We start from the raw sequence: 21889 nt of genomic DNA, 5'->3' as shown, positions 1-21889 counted from the left end.
TACGTCTAAAAATTGAAATAAAACCATTGTTCTTAAATCTAACAAGATTAATGAATCACAAGCCTCCTCAATCTTAACTAAACCCATCAACGACACATTCACGGACACTGTAGCAACTCTTGACCAGGAGTTATTTTTTACTTGCCTTTTGAAGCGGACCAAGTCCGGCTCCAGCTGAAGGCAGGGAGGAAGTAGATTGAGAGATGGTAATTTAAGATGTGAATTGTTACGTGGTGAATATGAATGAGTAGGCGAAGTTTCATACTGGTGCAGGTTCTTCTAGATGAGAATCAATTTTTCCAAAATGTATATTGAGGGAAATGTTAAAATTTGTGATGAAGAAAAGTACTGTCTGCAAGATGTTCTTCTATTCAAACCAAAGATTATCCTAACTGCCTTCTTCTGAAGCCGGAAGAGGATGAAAGACGTTTTCCCACTCTCGCACCCCCACACCGGCACTGCGTATATCAGGTGTGGATAATTACTCCGTTATATGCTGTAATTAAAACATCACATTTTGCCAACTTAGAAAGTTGGCAGAGTAGAAAGATTCCTGGAGAAATCCCTCTACACACAGGGTCAATATGGGCATGAAAACGCAGGTTTCTGTCGAGCACCAATCCCAAGAACTTGACATGATCAGTTGCCTCGATCTCAACATCATTCAAAAGGAAATAGTTCTTATTTTTTCAGCTGAACTTAGTGAAAAATTTACAAATTCAGTTTTTTTTTTTTATTTAAACTCAGTAACTCTTTTACAGTGCAGTGAGCTGCGTTGTTTAGATACGGTTGGAAGTTGTGTTTAGTTTAGGAACTTATGAAAAAATAAGAAAAAAATCTATCTGACGTCTTTCTTTGATAGTTTGCTAAATGTTGTTTTATGTTATCTTGTTTGTTATTATCATAACCTAAACTAAGTAGAACGTACGTAACTTAACCACCGCAGCGAAGTGTCATAAAAATCATACAATCGATATTTATGGCACGTGAAAAGTATATCTGAGTCAATATAATATCAAACTAATATTTTATCCATTAAAAGTTTCTCTTTGGAATCTGTAACCAATTATGCTAGGGTTTAAATAAGCTAATAATATGTCAACATGTTTTTATTTAGTTGATTAATCTTTTTCATCAGATGAGCCTATCCGAGAAACCCAGTAAATCTTGTACTAAGGCACTCTTGTATCTTGCACTTCCAAGGCTGCGTCACTAGTCCAATCATCTGGACAATTGACTCCACCAGGAGCGTACCGAGTAATAACAACATCTTCGTTAATACCATTAATAAAATAATTAATGTCCATTTTAAAGCGGTTTCCATCTCTTTTTTTAAACACAAGTGTAAATATTTTTATAGAATCTTTGTAAGTCTTTATTTTTCTTCTGTTGATGTATATTCCTTCAACTCCGGTCGTACAAGTGTCAAGGGATAACTTTTCCAATATTATATCTTCATCATACATTATAAATCCTACTGCTATTGTAGAATCTTCGGCCGGGATCTTGTTGTATTGTTGGCACTTGAGCTTGAGGTTTTGATCAGTTTTGAAATCGGTGAAGACAGGGTTTCCAACGGGATCACCATATAGGTGATATTCTATGACTTCATATTGGCGCGATGATAATAACTCCACTATAAAATACGGCAAATTTATTTTAATAAATTGAATAAATATATCTTTTAAAGTGTATTATAAACGTTCCCAATTATAATAACAGATCTATAGAACCCAGAAGTTTACAAGAAATATATTAAATCTGAAAAATGAAGAGCACAATTTCTCAATTATATCCTTACAACAATTGTAGATGATAAATCTAGTTTGACTAAAGGTATATTTTGTGTGAAGTTCCAGTCCAGGGCTCTGAAATCCTACTGCACTGAGGCTTTTCCAGGACTAAGTCCTATTCAGTCAGGGAAAGGATTGCGGCCATGGCAGCTACGTGTAAATAATGAAAAAGTGTAATAACAAATTGCAATTCTGCCGCAGCGGCTGATTAGGGGAAGGTAGGTTGGGTGTTGTTTTTGAGACAGCATGGTTGTGGGAGTGGTTCGAGGTTTGTCAGGTGGTTTGTTGTGGTTGGGTTTAGTGGTGTGTGTTTATTTATTAATTATGATTGGGGGAGGGGGTAGCTGGATTTATTACTATTGATACCATTCTAACTTACAAAAGACAGGGTGCTACAATACATAAATAAACAAGTAGACCGTAAACGTTATATTTGACTTCTTGCCCAAAATAGTGTTATAATTCTAATCGTAAATACTTACCACTTTCTTTATATGCTTTTATCTGAAAAAAAAAATAAAATGACAATTTTTGGTAAGAGGTAGGCTGCTGTAATATATTATATGTATAACAAAATATGTCTAAACATGATAAATTATAGGAAGTTACCCAAAGATAAGTATTGTAAACCAAACGTAGATTATTAGACCTATTCTTTGTAAAGAGGGTTGTTCGATAGTGATATTTGCGACTCTGGGCCCATTAATAGATTGTTTGACTAAGCGAACGAATCTCGTTGACATTTATGTTAAATAACTTCTTGATTAGCATTGAACGTGTTAAATTTACGGAAAGTAAATAACAGAAACGTCTTATAACACTTAAAACAAATATTTACTCTTATACAGCTACACACAAGACGGTAAATATACGGTAAATATAACCACTTACCATCTTGTTTGTAAATTTACCGTCTTGTGATAGTAACAGTATGTATAATAGTAAATACAGGGTGTTCATTTGAAAACCTTCCATATCTGTTGTGTGCAAAGGTAAGGCTTTTAACACTACTTGTTTGTTCTCATTTCCCCCTAATTTGGACATGCCAAATCCAATAAAATTATTTTAATTTTTTTTTTAATGCCCCAAAAGGGCCCAATTTGGGAAGTAGGGGTGCTTTTTGAGAAATTTTCAAATGTAAACATGGGTTGTGTGATACATCAATTTAAAGGTCTGATGATCCAAATCATTTTGGTGCAAAAATACCCCTCAAATTGAGCCCTTTTGGGGCATTTTTGAAAATTGAAAATAACTTTATTGGATTTGGCATGTCCAAATTATGGGGTAATGAGAACAAACAAGTGTAAAAAACCTTTACCTTTGCACACAACATATATGGAAAGTTTTCAAATGAACACCCTGTATATGTTTTAAGTGTTATAAGACGTTTCTTTTATTTACTTTCCGTACATTTATATTGCATTTTAGCGAATTTCCCATATAGGGAATAAGCTATTACCGTAGTACTCATGGTAAGACCTGGACCCGGGACCGATTTAATTTTTCATTTTGAGGTCCCTAGAGGCCAAAAACACCATCCGTTCAAATTCATATATATATATATATATGTGTCCGTTAGCGCGATAACTCGAGCAAAAATGATCCGATTTTGATGAAATTTGGTACAAACGTGTAAACCTACGTTTACTCGAACGAGTTCGCGATCCAGCATAATCGGACCATGGGAACGGGGGTTTGTGGGGGGTTTTATGGGGTAAAAATGGGTTTTTCCCATTTTTGACCCTAAAAACAAAAAATGTTGCAATTTCTTTCTAAACCGTTATGTAGAGCTTAAAAAAAGAAATAATTTAGTATATTGAAGCGCTGTTGTATGCCTAACGGTCACGGAGAAAATTCAAAAATAGTGTAATTTAAAATTCCCATGTTATTCTTATGGAGAAAATGAAAATTGTTGTAGTTTACTTGTTTATGGATATATATTGATAAAATTTGGCAAATTTATTTATTTCATCCTATACTATTGACGTATGGTCAAAAAACACTTTTTACCTTCTCCGTAGCAGCAAACCTAAGCACTCGTTAAATCTAATGTTATTTAAATAGTGAATAAATATGTCTTATTTATGGAAATATTTTAGTAAAAATGTAATCAGACAAGTTGAAATTCGCTTAGTCTGCAGGTTTGCTGCGGCGGGGGTATTTTAGTTATTATAGAAGACATCCCATCTATATGGATCAGCTGTCGCCAATTTTTTACTAAAAAAGAATGTAGTTGTGTGAGCCAGTCACAGATTGCGCTAGTGTCTAAAACTCTATTTATTTGTGCCTTATTTTTTGTTACCGACATAGTTGCTTGGTCACAACAGTTGCTATAGCTCATAATAAGTCATTCCATCTGACTTGGTAAAAACCATCTTGTACCTAATAGGCAGAAATCAGTAATTCAGATTAGCGCAATCTGTAGGTGGCTCACATCAACTAAGACAAATTTTATTAAAAACCTAACTACAACTTTAACATGGGGATGGAATGTCTATAGTTCGGCCACTTAGAAAGCGACCTCCTCCAGCATTGGTTTAGCATTAGCGTGCAGGTCGTTTTCTAAGCGGCCGAACTATAGTATTAATAGTCAAAGGTTATTATATTTGACATTTAACAGCTGGAGTAGTGCGCGGCTTTGCCAGTTTGGAGATTGCTGGCTATACATGGCTACAAAGCACTGGCTTGGCTATAACGCGCTTACTGAATAGAAACGAGAGTATACAAACAGTTAACAAATGACTAAATAAATTAATGCCGACTGTATTTTATAAAGGAAGAGTTTTAATAAATGAGAAATTCCATGTTTAAACATGTTTTAATGACGATTTTGAGTGTATAAAGCCTATGGGTTTTTACCGTATCATATGCAAATACTGTTGTGTGCTTTGAAGAGGACATCGGAAACTCATTGGCCACTCCCAATTGACCTGTACAGTGTCAGGATAACAAGACAAACTTACACCAACAGCTATATTTACCGATTATATATTTAATTATTAGTCACATAATATAGTGGATACATCACTATGATGCTTCCCTATAACTGCCACAAACTACTTTAACTTCTTACTCTCTCAGAAGTCCCATTTTTTTACAATCATTTTGGTTGACTGGCTTTTGGACGCTGCTATGCACTTTACAATTTAGAGAGATATCTTAACCAGCCATCTTGTCGCAATCGAACTACAGTACTGGTTTATGGCCAACTCGAGACCCGGATTAGTGTAGTTCCAATTGTCGCAATTGAACTACTGGTTTATGGCCAACTCGAGACCCGGGTTAGTGTAGTTCCAATTGTCGCAATTGAACTACTGGTTTATGGCCAACTCGAGACCCGGGTTAGTGTAGTTCCAATTGCCGCAATTGAACTACTGGTTTATGGCCAACTCGAGACCCGGGTTAGTGTAGTTCCAATTGCCACAATTGAACTACTGGTTTATGGCCAACTCGAGACCCGGGTTAGTGTAGTTCCAATTGCCGCAATTGAACTACTGGTTTATGGCCAACTCGAGACCCGGGTTAGTGTAGTTCCAATTGTCGCAATTGAACTACTGGTTTATGGCCAACTCGAGACCCGGGTTAGTGTAGTTCCAATTGTCGCAATTGAACTACTGGTTTATGGCCAACTCGAGACCCGGGTTAGTGTAGTTCCAATTGCCGCAATTGAACTACTGGTTTATGGCCAACTCGAGACCCGGGTTAGTGTAGTTCCAATTGTCGCAATTGAACTATTGGTTTATGGCCAACTCGAGACCCGGGTTAGTGTAGGTCAAATTTTCGCAATTGAACTACCACCTCTTTTACATATTCCCCTCTTACTACTTAAGTATCAGCTTTGATCAAAACTAACTATTATTAGTTTAAGTCTTACACCCTAAACCATCAGTTAACAGACTGCTCATAGGATTGACTTTGAACAGTAAAATGCAGTTACAATTTGGTATAACAGTTCGCAAAGCTGAAAAGTTATACTATAAATTACCGTTGAAGCCTCGTGGATTTATTTTAATATTAAATTAATCTAACTATAAAATTACGACAATATTCAACAAATTCCTGAATTTGATTACACCATATGGCTTGGTTAAGATATATTTTGTCACATGACGTATTAGTTTAAACTTACATACTCATCATCCCTGCAGTTCGTATATATTGCTCCTAATCTCCTTAATATGTGATAGTGAAGAGTGGTGGTAATCTCGTAAGATCTGCTATAACACCGACCACATGTCTTAGGTTTGAAGAAGAAGAATTTGCAATGTTTACCCTCCACATCAAACTTGTAGATTATGTTGAATATAAACACTTTACCTCTAAAAGTCTTGCCTACAGAAATGTTATCAACCAATTGTGCACAATGCATATTACTTTTTTCTAGCTTCAATCTATCTATGAAGTAACCTTCTGAGCCGTATACAAACGCATTAACTTCATTGTCACCTTCTACGCATTTAACAAGCAAATTTTTGCCTGTTTCGAGTTTGAAGTTTTTTTCAGTTATTCTACCATTTTTCAGTTTATTCTCTGGGTCGATGTTCTTCGGCAAGACTTGACATGAATCAAAATCCTCGGGCTCATCTCGTTGTAGAGGAAAGTCCAGAACTGAAAGATAAAAATACAGCTTTATTAAATAGTATATTTTGTACCTAGGGAATGTATAAAACCTACGTTTTTATACAACTCATTGAACCGTCATTCATTAAAAAATTCTTAAATAGGTTAAACAATGCATCTTACAACCAATAACAAATATTACATTTCTAACTTTTGTTTCAGACCCCTATTAGTCTGTTCCTTTTGATCAGTAGAACTGGTCATTAGAACTGTGACATATGTTATACTGATGTAAGGGAAATGTTAATTAAATTTAAATTATTTTAATTCACAGAATATATAATGTACATATAATATCATGATCAATGGCTAACTAGTTTGACTGTTATTACACTTCACCTTGTTGGCAGAACTGGAGAACAGCTGTTAATTAACTAAAGTCATTCTTGTAATGAGCTGTTTCTTCAAATCTTTCTTAGTTGGCTGATTCCCTTAAAAATTGTACAAACTCGTGAAAATGTAAGTAGAAAACATTTTAAAAATAAGAAATTGATTTATGTGGTATTGTATTGTTAATAATCTTGTTTGCCATGTTTTTACCTATGATTATATATATTCTTTTGATTGTCTGTCAGTTAATAACTTTGTAAATGTCAAATATTAAATACTCAACTTTCATGTTACATTTGGATGAAAAAGCACATGTTCTGAGAATATTTTATAAATTGTAAAATCACCTTAAATTAATTATGTTTGCCTCAATTATGTGAAATTAGTATTACTTTGGTTTACCTGTTATTATTTCTTTTGAAATTGTTACAGACGAGTTCAAGCATTAGGCCTACTGTACTTGAAACAGTCATAGTCCGTAGGAACTGGGAATCACAGCCTATTTAAGCCAGTCAAACCGTAGGAATTTTACCAAGTAAGACTGTTGCCATTTAATTACTGATATAGTAATATTAGGTATCATTTATAAGGAAGATTATAAAGCATTTTCATTATTTTGAAGAATAAAAGTATAATTTGTTATAACCATGCATTGGAGTAATTTGTGCAGCATCCTACCATCCGAGGGGAAACACCAAATGATAGGTTATCTCAGCAAACACCATCTTAGCTGTTAGCTTGGTGTTGAAGAATAATAATTCTAAATTAAATCTTGCCTACCTACTCTCCGGTGATTGGCCATACAGGGGTACTGGGTAGCGTAAAGAAGTGCGCGACTCTGCTATTTTATTATTAATTTCAACCCTTGCGCCTATTTAAACCAAGACATTGTGGTGAACTTTGCTAACCTCAAGTTAACTTTGCTAGCATACAAGAAAATTTTAAGAAGTGACATAACTTCTGCCATAAAATTAATTTGTTTCAGCAAAGTGATTCATAAACTGCCAAATTTATTCTGTGTAGGCCTATAATAGGCCAAATAATTTCCGACAATGGAAAAATTCAATTTAAATTATTTAAGTAAAGATGAACTTAAATATGAAATTTTAAGTAGAGGAGAAGATTCTACCTTTGACAACGTAGAAGCACTCAGAAAACAGCTCAGATCTATTTTACAGGTTCAACCAGATGTAAACCATCTTAGTGGGAAAATAGGCTTAAGTACTGAATTTCAAACCGTAGAAACTAAGGTAGATCAATTTCAGCTACTCATAGAGCAATGTGACACCCAACCAAGCAACCTGTACATAGCAAAAATGAAAGCTAAATGTACTCATCTGCTTTTTAGGATAACTAATTTAAGTGCATGTAAATTAGATCCTAGCTATTCCGGTAAGTTAGACAAATTGAAGGTCAAGTTACTAGAACTGCAAAATAAATTTGATGAAATCAAAAACCAAGTATCTTTACCTGATCTGAACCAATATGAAGAGGATTTAAATAAGTCAATCATCGATGAAGAAAACCTAGTTGAACAGTTAACTAGTCCGACAAAATCAAATAGGCCTAACCTAAATCACACTTCAACACCGGAAGAGACAAATCAAGAAAATACAACAAAACCTAAAGAGCCTACTGAAACTAACCTAAATGAAAACCCAAACATGCAAAATAATATGTTATATATGCCTACAAATCCTAATCACTCGCAAATACACACCATGCCTATATACCAGTTACCTAAGCCTAATGAAAATGCGAGCATTTTCAACAAGTTGCCTAACCCCGTTGAAGGTTATCTAAATAAATTCACTGAATGCAACGGACTTGAATTAAACCCCTTGCTTTCATTTTTGAGAGATTTAGTAACTATAAGAAATGAAACTAACCTCACCGATCAGCATTTATATGAAATATTGCCTAGCCATACTAAACCACCCTTGAGTACAAAAATATTGCAATGTAAAGCTGTAGGATTTACAATGGATAAATTACATGAATCAATCATAGAAACCTACATTCCTGTGACTTTAAAGGAAAAATTAAAACAAGACTTAGTGTATCGCCCACAAAATCCTACTGAACCGCTGTCACTGTATGTAAATGACATTAAAATAAACAATCAGATCCTAAAAACTGGATTATCCGAACCTGACTTGGTATGTTTTATTAAAAATGGCTTGAGACCTGACATCAGAAACCAAATTACCTTCCAGAACAATCCTCGATCATTTAATGATCTAGATCAGTTGTGTATCGAATTGAACAATATTAAGTACAATGATTACTTACGTGAACAGATGTATTGTGGTCAAGGACAACCTCAAATGTACCGGCTACAACAGAATTCAACTGTTACTGCGAACGTAGCACGTAGCCCTATCCATTATACCAGAAATGTATCTCAAACCAACGTACGCCACAATGCTCCACAAAATCAAAGCCACCGCAACGATGCTTATTACAACAGAACCTGCTACAATTGCAATAGAAAAGGTCACACTGCTAGACAATGCTACAGGAACCAAAAAAACTCATAGACGAGGGAGTTACTGGTCCTAATCTCAAGAACACTAGTGCTCCCGATGACGATGAGCCTACGAAACCTAACCTAACTGCTACGCAACCTCATTCACCAGAATATAAAGCTGAATTAAGACGATTAGTCAGGGATTGGAACAAATTCAAAAAGGTCAAACACAATAAAATAAAGGTTAAAATTAATAACAATTTACCTTGTATCCAAACTTGTATAAATGCAAACATTGTAGTAACAACCTTAATCGATACTGGGGCAAGTAAAAATTTTATCACGCACAAACTCTATCAGCAACTTAAGAATTTGAAAATGATTAAGGGTATTGAAAACTGGGGAGGCACTATGTTAGCCGCAAATGATAGTGAAATAACTGTGTTGGGCAAGTGCAAGTTTAAGATAAAAATTAATAACTTCTCGTGGAACGAAGAATTTTTAGTAATGACTGAAAACAAGTTTGACATGATCTTAGGTACTCCTTTTATTATGAACACAGGATTAATAATTAATTTAAAGGAAAACACATGCTATTTTAAATTTAAACCTGAGCATAAGATTAGCCTAGATAGGACTTCAGAACAAAGTCAGCCTAAAATAAATCAAATTTTCATTGGTTGTGAGGACATGACAAAGGAGGTGAACCAATTAATAGGTAAATACCCGAATGTTTTTACCGACAAAATTGGATCTGCACTCAATCTTAAGGTGAAACTACAAGTGACTGATAACACACCTGTTTGTATAAGACCATATTTTCTGAGTCCACCCAATATCAAAAAGGTTAAAGCAATCATTGATGATCTACTTCAGCAAGATATTATCGAACCATCCACCAGTCCATACTCTTCACCAGCGTTCTTAACAAAAAAGGATCGCCTAGTCATTAATTACACCGAACTCAATAAAAAACTTGTGAAAATGGACTATCCCATTGGTGACCTAAACAATCTGTATCAGCATCTGCAAGGAGCCAGATATTACTCGGTGATAGATCTAAATAAAGCTTTCTTGCAATGCCCTTTGACTGAAGAGAGCCGTCCATTAACTGCTTTTTGTACGACTTTTGGCAAGTATCAATATAAGCGAGTAAGCTTTGGTTTGCAAGTAGGTAGTAGTGTGTTAGCGAGTTACCTAGATGGAATTTTCCATGATATCAATTTTGTATACCTCATAAAATTTTTGGATGACATTGTTGTGTACAGTAAAGACAAACAAAGCCATATATCCCACTTAACTGAAGTAATCGACAGATTATCCAAGAATAACCTAACCGTCAACCCAGAAAAGGTCAAATTCTTTTGTCAAGAAATAACTTTTCTAGGCCACAGAATAAAACATGATTCAATCACAATAGACCCAGATAGGACTGCTGCTATACAACATTTCCCCATCCCGAACAATCTGAAACAGGTCAGACGCTTTGTCGGCATGTGTGGTTACTGGAGTCGTTATATCCCGAAATATGCGGATATTTGCGTGCCGCTGCATAACCTAAAGAAAAAAGGAGTAAAATTCAAATGGACTACCGAATGCCAGAACGCCTTTGAGAAGCTCAAACTAGCAATTAGCAACCCGCCGTTACTTCAACTGGCAAATTTTGAAAAATCCTTTGTGCTAGAATGTGATGCGTCAAGTACTGGCGCAGGTTCTGTGTTATTGCAGGAGAATGACGAGAAGCAGCTACTACCGATAGGTTATTATTCACACAAATTTACCGAGGCAGAACTCAGATACTCTATATATGAAAAAGAAGCTCTTAGTGTGATTTTAGGCATGGAACACTTTCATCAATACCTTGAAGTTAAGAAATTCAAGTTAATCACTGATAATCAGTCATTGGCTTTCATTTTGTCTCATAAAAGAAAATTAGGCCGTTTGTCCCGATGGATTCAACGATTATTAGTCCTAGATTATGAGGTTGAACACAGAAAATCAGAACAAAATTTAGTAGCTGATTGTCTATCACGCCTATACAGTGAACATGCTGAAGAAGAGGGAAACATCACTCAAAACCAAACAACAAACCTAGATGAAGTGAACACTATAATACAGGAACACAAAAATAAGAAGAGAGAAGAACACACGAAGCAAACTGAAAAACAAACACACTCTAAACCTAGAAATGAAAATGCCTACAATGTAAATAGTAAATCAAATGAACAATATAAATCGAAACATGAACAAACTTACTTCTGGAATTTAGTGGATGAAATACCTGTTGCTTTCACTAAACTTGAGGAACAGCAAAGAAACGATGAAGAATGCAGGAAAATATTAGATAGCATCAAGAATCAAACTAACAGTGATTGCTATTTTGTGAAAAATGAAATTTTAATGCATAGGAATTCTAAAGGAAAGTCCCACATATATTTGCCGCAACGATTGTTCAACTTGGTATTCACTTTCTACCATAATACCATTTTTGGAGGCCACTTCGGCATTGCTCGAACAACTGGAAGGATAAACGAATATTTCTATCACCCTAAGTTGAATGAATTTGTCAAACAAAAGGTGAAAGGCTGCAAGACTTGTATGATGTCTAAAAGTACACAGCGTAAATATGAAGGCAAATTAATTTCCATCCCAATTGAAACAGCTCTCGATACACTATACATGGACGTTCTTGGACCGATAACCCGTACTAAGAAAGGAAATAAATATATCTTAGCCATACTGGATGCTTATACTAGATATACTTGGCTTTATCCAATCAGGGAATGTACCTCCAAGATAATAATTGATAAACTGAAACAAACTTTTGCTAACTTCTCAATACCTAAAACCATAGTAACCGATAACGCAAGTTATTTTGTATCAAATCAATTTAAGGCCTATTTGTTCCGCCAATACATACAGCACCGAACCACACCGGCATACAAACCTTCAGGCAACCACACTGAAAGATTTTTCCGGGATCTTGGACCTCTTCTAAGAAGTTTTTACCACAATAAACAAGACCAATGGGACGCAGAAATCGATTTAGTTCAAGTCAGCCTAAATACTGCCATCAATTCATCAACGAAGACTTCCAGCTTTAAATTGATGTTTAATCATGAGCCCAGCTGTGCATTAACCAACCTATGGGACATTAAGAAGCTATTATCCAATGAACTGACGATGGAAGAACGGAAGGAAAATCTGAATAAAGCCATAAGAAACGCCAGGAATAGCGTGAAGTTCAACAGGCAACGGCTGAGATTCTCACCTACCAGGGCAAAGCATCCATTTAAGTTAAATTCCCATGTTTATATCAGAACCCACTACTTAAGCAGTAAGGCTAAGAAATTTTGTAAGAAATTAGCGCCTAGGTATGTTGGCATTTACAGAATCATTTATTGGTTTACAGATGTAACTTGTTTAGTTCAGAAGTTAGATGACACAAGTGATGTAAGGAAGATTCATATAATTGATTTGAAGTTGTATGAGGCAAATGTTTAGTTCAATGCAACCCATGAGTGTAGGCCTAGTTTGTTTGTTATTTCAGGTCATAATTTAGGTCACGGGTTTTATCATGAAAGCAAAGTTCAACTTGTAAATACTTGAATGGAATGACTAATCCAGGGATGCAACTTTAGTAGAAAGGGAAACGTTATGTTATTATTAAGATTGATGTATAATTAATTAAGATCGTAGGGACAGAAATTTTTGTTATTTTAATATTGTTAAGTTAGGCCTAGTGATTTGCAATGAAAATTTTATGGAGTTCGCTAATAAGTTATTGCACCACAGTATGATTGTATAAGTCCGTGAATGTTTGTGACACGAATGGTTAGTATGTTTGTATGATTTGAATGGTAAGTTACTTTTAGATTTAAGGCACACTTTAACTACACTAGACACTTTCACACGCAAAAAAAAAAACACAAAACTATAAATTTAAAATAAAACATCACACGACACATAAAACACAACACACTCATAGCTATTCAAAACTGAAATGGCGATTTTTCTTTAAAACAAATCACATGATGCTATTTTCCAGGTTGGCCAACACAGAGTTTTTTATTTGAGATTTTGAATGTTGATAAAACAAATGAAAAATGAGTTCTATGATCTTAATGTTATACAATTTTTTAATTGTCAGGGTATATGATTTAAATGTATCTGTAAATAGTTTGTTAGGATAAGAAACATGAACATTTTGAATTAATTAAAAAGATGATTATTGATTATCAGTAAAGATTTTTTTTTTAGAAAGTTGGCAAAACTGATGTTGACGGAATTGATTATCTTGTTTGATGCTGCCATCTATTAGCCTCTGTTGTAACTATGTTGGATAATAATAATGTGTCTGTTCTGTATAGCTATCTCGCGGTGAATTTTGGTACTAAATACTCATCGCAAAGAACACCGCATAGTTATAGAAAAGTTCACAGATGGGAAATATATATTTTTTTTTTTTTCATTTTGAGTTTGAATTGTGTAGATATAAGTGAAAATTTTGTTGTGAAGATTAGTATGTTTATTTCTTTGATTTGTATAAAGAGATTTTAGTTGGATTTTAAAATAATTCAAATTTAAAAAGAGGTAGAGGGATATTTTATACTGATGTAAGGGAAATGTTAATTAAATTTAAATTATTTTAATTCACAGAATATATAATGTACATATAATATCATGATCAATGGCTAACTAGTTTGACTGTTATTACACTTCACCTTGTTGGCAGAACTGGAGAACAGCTGTTAATTAACTAAAGTCATTCTTGTAATGAGCTGTTTCTTCAAATCTTTCTTAGTTGGCTGATTCCCTTAAAAATTGTACAAACTCGTGAAAATGTAAGTAGAAAACATTTTAAAAATAAGAAATTGATTTATGTGGTATTGTATTGTTAATAATCTTGTTTGCCATGTTTTTACCTATGATTATATATATTCTTTTGATTGTCTGTCAGTTAATAACTTTGTAAATGTCAAATATTAAATACTCAACTTTCATGTTACATTTGGATGAAAAAGCACATGTTCTGAGAATATTTTATAAATTGTAAAATCACCTTAAATTAATTATGTTTGCCTCAATTATGTGAAATTAGTATTACTTTGGTTTACCTGTTATTATTTCTTTTGAAATTGTTACAGACGAGTTCAAGCATTAGGCCTACTGTACTTGAAACAGTCATAGTCCGTAGGAACTGGGAATCACAGCCTATTTAAGCCAGTCAAACCGTAGGAATTTTACCAAGTAAGACTGTTGCCATTTAATTACTGATATAGTAATATTAGGTATCATTTATAAGGAAGATTATAAAGCATTTTCATTATTTTGAAGAATAAAAGTATAATTTGTTATAACCATGCATTGGAGTAATTTGTGCAGCATCCTACCATCCGAGGGGAAACACCAAATGATAGGTTATCTCAGCAAACACCATCTTAGCTGTTAGCTTGGTGTTGAAGAATAATAATTCTAAATTAAATCTTGCCTACCTACTCTCCGGTGATTGGCCATACAGGGGTACTGGGTAGCGTAAAATGTCACTGACATACAAACTAACCAATACATATTGAATTATGTCTTAGACATGTGGCCGAAAATGGGGTTTTGCCGGCTGGAGATAGTTTTTATGTTCGAGACTAAGTCGAGAACTTAAAACGATCAAGAGCTTCAAAACCATTTCGGTCCGTTGTACGAAAGCTATTTTTCACCACACTATACCCTATTACCATTATTCACCACAATAATAGTAGGGACAAAATAGCAGAGAGACACGACTTTGACCATTTTTTACATAAGAATAACATGGGGATCAATGTTTGGCCACTTTTTCAAAATTCCTTATCTTTGCCTACATCAATATCCCTAAATAATTGTCCAACCTTATAAATATGACGAATCCATTTATCCCCTATATATTTTCAAAACCAAGCTTAAAAAGCTAATTCTTTCATTTATTAACCCATGCAGGTGTAAATGTAAAGTAGAGCAATATGGCAATATGACGGCACTTGGGTCGTTTTCCCCATAAGAATAAAATGTTGGGCTTTTTTAGTCACTTTAAAAAAAATCCTGCCTAGGGCCAATACATCCCTATATAAATGTTCCATACTATTGTCTAACTTTATAAACATTAGAAATCGATATCCATTACCACGTATAATTTCAAAATCATGCGAGATTTGCATGAGAACTCGGGCGCGCTCACTGCCGCGGACATGGCCATACTCCCCGCTCCCTACCCATGGTCGGGCTTCTCGCTTCTCGTCCCTCAAAGCTTGTGACCCTCCATGATTGAGTTCTGGGTGGATAACCTTCCAAACTTCATCTCTTGTTGAAATTATTTATAAATTTGTTAATTTCTAGTTAACAATTTTGAAATTTAAAAAAAGTCTATATATAGAGGTGACATCAGCCCGAGACCTCATTCCTAAACATGGAAGCAGTCATGTCAACACTGCTCCGTGTCGCTCTCCAACAAAAACAAACTGATTCGCCACTACAAGTTAATACATCAAATGAAGGTGAAACTATGAACTATCATATGAAGGTACAACGTTTGTGATTTAATCTGTGATAGCAACATAGCTCTTAAATCCCAAAAAAGTCTTAAAGTCACAGGACTTGTAATTTTGTAAAACAAATTTTGTTGGTCATTTAATAAGACATATAAATGTTTACAACAATTGTCCATATACAATGATTAAATTCGTTGGTGAATCGTCTAGAACTGAAATTGAAAATACTCTTAAGTCTTGTCCTCAGCCGATAAAATGGACTTTGGTAAGGAGAATCAAATTTATGAAATATCCAACGGATCAAAATGGAAAATTAATTAATGAAAACTAATGTATTGCAGATTTATGAAGCATTACCATCCTACCATTAAGAAAAGAGATTCAAAACCTCATATTGAAAATGCTCTTTTAAAGATGACGCATCGATGCAGAAATATCAAGCCCAAGGTAGTGGATGGATGCATGACCATACTAAATATAACTTAGACAGTTGCATAGTTACAAGTATAAGCCCCTAACACCAAAGTCATACATTCCCACACCAGAAAGTATTAAATCGAAACATTCAGTTTTAAATATTAAAAAATCGGACAATAAATGCTTTCCTTTGGTTGATTTTAGCAGTTTTATATCCAAGGAACTCTAATGAACATGCTAACAGAGTCTCTAACTATGTACCCTATTAAAATCAGTTGAATATGACAAACATAAGTATCCTGTGAAAATATCTGATATAGATAAATTTGAAAGACAAAATAATTTAAGTGTTAATATATTTGGGATCGAAGATGAGAAATGCATATATCCATTTAGAATAACCAAACTAAACAGTAATACTAACTTAGATCCATTGTTATTACAACAATGTCGTAAACCACATTACTGTTTAATTCGTGATTTTGATAGGTTAATGCTACGGTCTACAAAATATGACCATAAGAAGCATTATTTGTAAGTTGTTTTTACAACATTTTTTCATAATCATAAATTAGAACGTCATATAACTTATTGTAAAATATGTGATGCCCAAGGAGTGGAAATGTCTAAACAAAATACATTACAATTTAAAATTATAAACATCAACTTAAAGCCCCATTTGTAATTTATGCAGACTTTGAATCATTTATAAACTTTAACAACCATACTCCATCTGGATTTAAATTTGTTGTAGTGAGATATTCTTTTCTGATGAGTTATACAGTGGCGAAAATGTTATGGACGTTTTTAAGAAAGATTATTTGAGACTTTCCATCCAGTAGAAGCATTTTACAGTACTCTGACTAAAGAACATATTTCTCCCAATAAATAATGTACGGTACCATATTGTTTTATTCGTCTGTATAGTTTTCCAATATTTTATTATATTAGTAGACCCCCTCTTAACCGACCTCGTATTAACCGACAATCGGATTATCCGCCTTCGATCGTAAAATAATACAGTTTGTTTTAACCGACCTTGCTTTGAGGGCAAACACGTGCGAGTGAGCTTAACCAGGGTGAAGCCTGCCTATGTGTTACCTGACAAATGTAATCATCCAACAATCAAAGAGCCACAAAATATACAATCTTCGAGCACATCCCTCAAACCTCCAAACTATACAACTCGATCTGGTTGAAATGTAAAGCTCAAGCTTCCTGGACTTCCAGTCTCTGCGGGGGGGCTGATGTGGCATCAACTTAGCCACCACTGTGATGCCTTTGGTCTTCACTTTATTTTAATATTTATTATGATACAGCTGTTGCTAGATTGTTAAAAATGTTTAGTTTTGACCATGTCATGATTCAACACTTTTCTTCATTCGTTTGTAAATAACACTTATCAAAGAATTCGTTCATATAGTGGTGATATTATTTCATTCTGATTAAACATCGCTATAGTTTAATTTGGTTTTAAGCTGGATCAGACTTACACTCAAACAAACAAACATGCATACATGTTGTTACCTAAGTTTTAAAATAACTGCTAAATTAAAGAATAATGATTAAATGAACATTGGTTTTACCATGGCCTTTGATTTCCGCCTCCTTCTCCGAAAATGATAAAATATCAGCTAAGCTTTGACTAATCTGCAACAGAATAATCCCATTTCAGATTGAACAAAATCTTTTTATCCTGATTAATTGTGTAAATGATAAACATAAACATATTGATCACAAAAATTTTGAACCAGCAAGATGGGGTCATGGCAATCTCGTGTTATGGGGTTTGAAATTAATTGACTGTGTAAAGTTGTAGTGTACTTCTGTTTGAAGTTGTAGATCACATTATATAAAAAGTATCCAGCAAATATTATGAAAAATTAGAGTTTTCATAATCTTTTAAAACATAACGATGCCAAATTTTCTTTGAAACCAGTGGGGCCCAAACAAAGTGTACAAGGAACCGTTGTTGTGTAAATAAATATAACGGAGAAAATAAAAAAATCCATGCTATTTTCATGAAGAAAAAGTAAAATGTTGTAGTTTACTTGTTTATGGACATATCTTGATTCAATTTGGCAAATTTATTTATTCAATACCAACCTACATTTCACTGAAAACACCCGTTTACCTGCTATTTAGAAGCAAACCTAATAGTCCAGTCAAGGAATGAGGTGTAGAGTAGCAGGTAACTAAGCGATTCCTTCAGAAACTTGTTCAGGGGGCTTAGGGTGTTAACATACCAAAAGTCCTAACTCCTAGGTATTGAGCCAGGGGGTGGAGGGGTGAAAGGGGGGCAAAGGTACGCATTTTGGGTTATTCGATTATATATCGAAAACTATCATCTTTGTGTATACTATACTAAATTATGAAGTTGAAGAAGATGAAATTTTCTTCAAGAAAAGTATATAAAATGTTTATTTCGGTTAAACCATTTACGAGTTATTTCTAATTTAATTAATATCTTAATAAAATACTCTTTCCATAAGAAATGCATGTAAATTAGTATGCAAAATGGGGCAAACCCTATCCACCCAAAGGAAATATAACCGATATTCTGTAAATCTTGGTAAAATATCCAGCAATTTGACACTTTAATCATAAAATTTGGTCAAAAATTAAAGCGAGGGTGAGCACTTAAAAACGGGATGATTTTAGTTTTTTTCTTTATGATTCTTAAAAAAAAAACCCAAAACACGACATTTTTGTTACCTTGCTCATGCTCTAATTTTGGATCAATTTTTATTATTAAAGTGTCAAATTACTGGAAATTTTGTCAATTTTTTAAGAATATCGGTTATATTTCTTTTGGGTGGATAGGATTTGCCCCATTTTGCATACTTATTTACATGTATTTCTTATGGAAGGAGTATTTTAATAAGATATTAATTAAATTAGTAATAACTTGTAAAGGGTTAAACCAAAGTAAATACATTATGTACTTTTCTTGTAGGAAATTTAATCTTCTTAAATTTCATAATTTAATATTATATACAAAAAAATGATTGTTTTCGAGATATAATCGAAAAACCCAAAATGCGTACCTTCCCCCCCCCTTTCCCCCCTCCTCCCCCTGGCACAACACCTAGGAGTCAGGACTTTTGGTATGTTAACAACACCCTAAGCCTCCTGAACAAGTTTCTGAAGGAATTGCTTAGTTACCTGCTCAATTCTCTACACCCACTTTTGGATCATTCATTGACTGGACTATTAGTAACCTTTAGATCTGCTGTCGTTTGAAAGGAGAATAAATATGACCAGGTGAAGGAAAAATAATCCAACCAGACAAATTGGAATTCGCTTAGTCTGCAGGTTTGCTGTGGCAGGGCTGTTTGTTACATGGTGCAGTGTCAGTGTTTAACTCAGTGTAACAAAATATTTTTCTGTTATACTTATCATAAATCCTGTATAGGCTGGTATGGATTCTCTTATGCAAAAAGCTGTGTGAACATTATTAATGCTAACATCATTGAACAGATGACTTTTTTAATAGGCCTACTTTAGATTTTTGACTAGCATTTGAGGACAGCACTGTACATTTAAATTAAAATTCAACAAGATGGGTGTTCTAAATATTTAAATAATTGTAAAATTACAAATAATCTCTGTCACATAACGTTTTTGGCTATCCTGTTTAATCGATGTTTAAAACTGAAGAATCATTTGATACCTTAGGCCTTATTGTACATAGCATTTGGATGAATATAAATAAAAATACCCCTGCCGCAGCAAACCTGCCGACTAAGCGAATTTCCATTTGTCTGAATTGAATTTTCAGTTAAATATATTTTAATAACATTAGGTTTAACGAGTACCTAGGTTTGCTGCTACAAGGAAACTAATAAAGTGTGTTTTTGAGTAAAATATTGATAGCTTAGTACAAAATAAATAAATTTGCCAAGTTTGATCAAAATATATTCATAAACAAGCAAACTACAACATTTGACAATATTCTCCATAAGAATAACATGGAAATTTTAAATTTACAACTTTTTTAATTTTCTCCGTTACTGATAATCGAACAAAAATACTTTTAAATACTAAATTATTTGTTTTTTTAAGCTCTTTAAAAAGGTCTAAAGAGAAATTGGGAAATTTTGTGTTTTGAGGGTCAAAAGTGAGAAAAACCAATTTTTACCCCATAAAACCCCCCGTAAAGCCCCGTTCCCATGGTCCGATCGTGCTGGTTCGCGAACTCATTCAAGTTTATCCCGCTTTACACCTTTAAACCAAATTTCATCAAAATCGGACAAAAATTACTCAAGTTATCGCGTTTACGGACGTATATATATATAAAAATTTGAACGAATAGTGTTTTTGGCCTCTGGGGACATCAAAATGAAAAAGTAAATCGGTCCCGGGTCTAGGTCTTACCGTGCCACCTACGGTAATAGCTACTTCCCTATAGGGAAATTCGCTAAAAGAGTTTAAGTACTAACGTGTTATACCGACCACACCTAATCTAACCTGATCGTAAGTGTAGTCAGGTTAGGTTAAAACAATGTATTGATTCGATAGACAATACAATTCAATTAGTATGTGTTATTTAAACGAATTAAAATCTTATTTGGAAGCTAATTTTTCGGTGCGGTTGGTGTATTATATAAGTACCGGAGTGTGCTTTAAGACTTAACACTACCGTTTGACTTTTTTCTAGATTTCACTTCTAAAGGTTCAGCGTTACTTAAAAAATTTGTTTCCCTCTTATAAACAGAAAATACAGCCGTTTTAAAACACTCGGTGCGGGACTGAATCAGTTCACGTGAATGACGTGACTGGTGACATGGCTGGCAACTTGGCTAGAAGCGTGACTGGTGACGTGGCTGGTGTCGTGGCTAGCGATGTGACTGGTGACGTGGCTGGTGACGTGGCTGGTGACGTGACTGGTGACGTGACTGGCGACTTGGCTAGGGATGTGACTGGTGACGTGGCTAATGTCGTGGCTAGCGATTTGACTGGTGACGTGGCTAATGTCGTTGGCTAGCGATGTGACTGGTGACGTGGCTAATGTTGTGGCTAGGGATGTGATTGGTGACGTGGCTAATGTCTTGGCTAGCGATGTGACTGGTGACGTGGCTAATGTCGTAGCTAGCGATGTGACTGGTGACGTGGCTAGTGATGTGACTGGTGACGTGGCTGGCGACTTGGCTAGGGATGTGACTGGTGACGTGACTGGTGACGTGGCTAATGTCTTGGCTAGCGATGTGACTGGTGACGTGGCTAATGTCGTAGCTAGCGATGTGACTGGTGACGTGGCTAGCGATGTGACTGGTGACGTGGCTGGCGACTTGGCTAGGGATGTGACTGGTGACGTGGCTAATGTCTTGGCTAGCGATGTGACTGGTGACGTGGCTAATGTCGTAGCTAGCGATGTGACTGGTGACGTGGCTAGCGATGTGACTGGTGACGTGGCTGGCGACTTGGCTAGGGATGTGACTGGTGACGTGGCTGGTGACGTGACTGGTGACATGGCTGGCAACTTGGCTAGAAGCGTGACTGGTGACGTGGCTAATGTCGTGGCTAGTGATATGATTGGTGACGTGGCTAAAGTCGTGGCTAGCGATGTGACTGGTGACGTGGCTTATGTCGTGGCTAGCGATGTGACTGGTGACGTGGCTGGTGACGTGACTGGTGACGTGGCTGGCAACTGGCAACTTGCCTAGGAATGTGACTGATGACGTGGCTAATGTCGTGGCTAGTGATATGATTGGTGACGTGGCTAAAGTCGTGGCTAG

General features: G+C 35.0%; 2 protein-coding genes across 2 annotated transcripts; both read right to left on the bottom strand.

Moving 5' to 3' along the window:
* Positions 1 to 1093: 1093 nt before the first annotated feature.
* Positions 1094 to 18875, bottom strand: LOC128997663 (uncharacterized). Its single transcript, XM_054423302.1, has 5 exons — positions 18867 to 18875; positions 17738 to 17801; positions 5923 to 6401; positions 2276 to 2297; positions 1094 to 1636 (listed from the first exon to the last, which is right to left on the bottom strand). Exons 1-5 carry the CDS (start codon positions 18873 to 18875, stop codon positions 1173 to 1175), a joined length of 1038 nt encoding a protein of 345 aa, XP_054279277.1. The 3' UTR covers positions 1094 to 1172.
* Positions 18876 to 20907: 2032 nt separating this feature from the next.
* LOC128997662 (mucin-1-like) lies at positions 20908 to 21624 on the bottom strand. The gene has a single exon (XM_054423301.1). It carries the CDS (start codon positions 21622 to 21624, stop codon positions 20908 to 20910), a length of 717 nt encoding a protein of 238 aa, XP_054279276.1.
* Positions 21625 to 21889: the final 265 nt, after the last annotated feature.

This window comes from Macrosteles quadrilineatus, unplaced genomic scaffold (genome assembly GCF_028750875.1).
Source record: "Macrosteles quadrilineatus isolate MER2022 unplaced genomic scaffold, UCM_ALF_1.0 Scaffold_6__1_contigs__length_79288215, whole genome shotgun sequence".
Classification (NCBI taxonomy): domain Eukaryota; kingdom Metazoa; phylum Arthropoda; class Insecta; order Hemiptera; family Cicadellidae; genus Macrosteles; species Macrosteles quadrilineatus.
Note: the sequence above shows the minus strand (reverse complement) of the source record. Positions and strands in the feature narration are given on the sequence as shown.

Coding starts and splice junctions, on each gene's coding strand:
- LOC128997663 (XM_054423302.1), bottom strand. Junction 6,402..17,737: donor GGCGGAAATCAAAGGCCATG/GTAAAACCAATG, acceptor TTTATCTTTCAG/TTCTGGACTTTCCTCTACAA. Junction 2,298..5,922: donor ACTGCAGGGATGATGAGTAT/GTAAGTTTAAAC, acceptor TTTTTTTTTCAG/ATAAAAGCATATAAAGAAAG.
- LOC128997662 (XM_054423301.1), bottom strand. CDS start 21,624: ATGTCACCAGTCACGTCACCAGCCACGTCACCAGTCACATCCCTAGCC.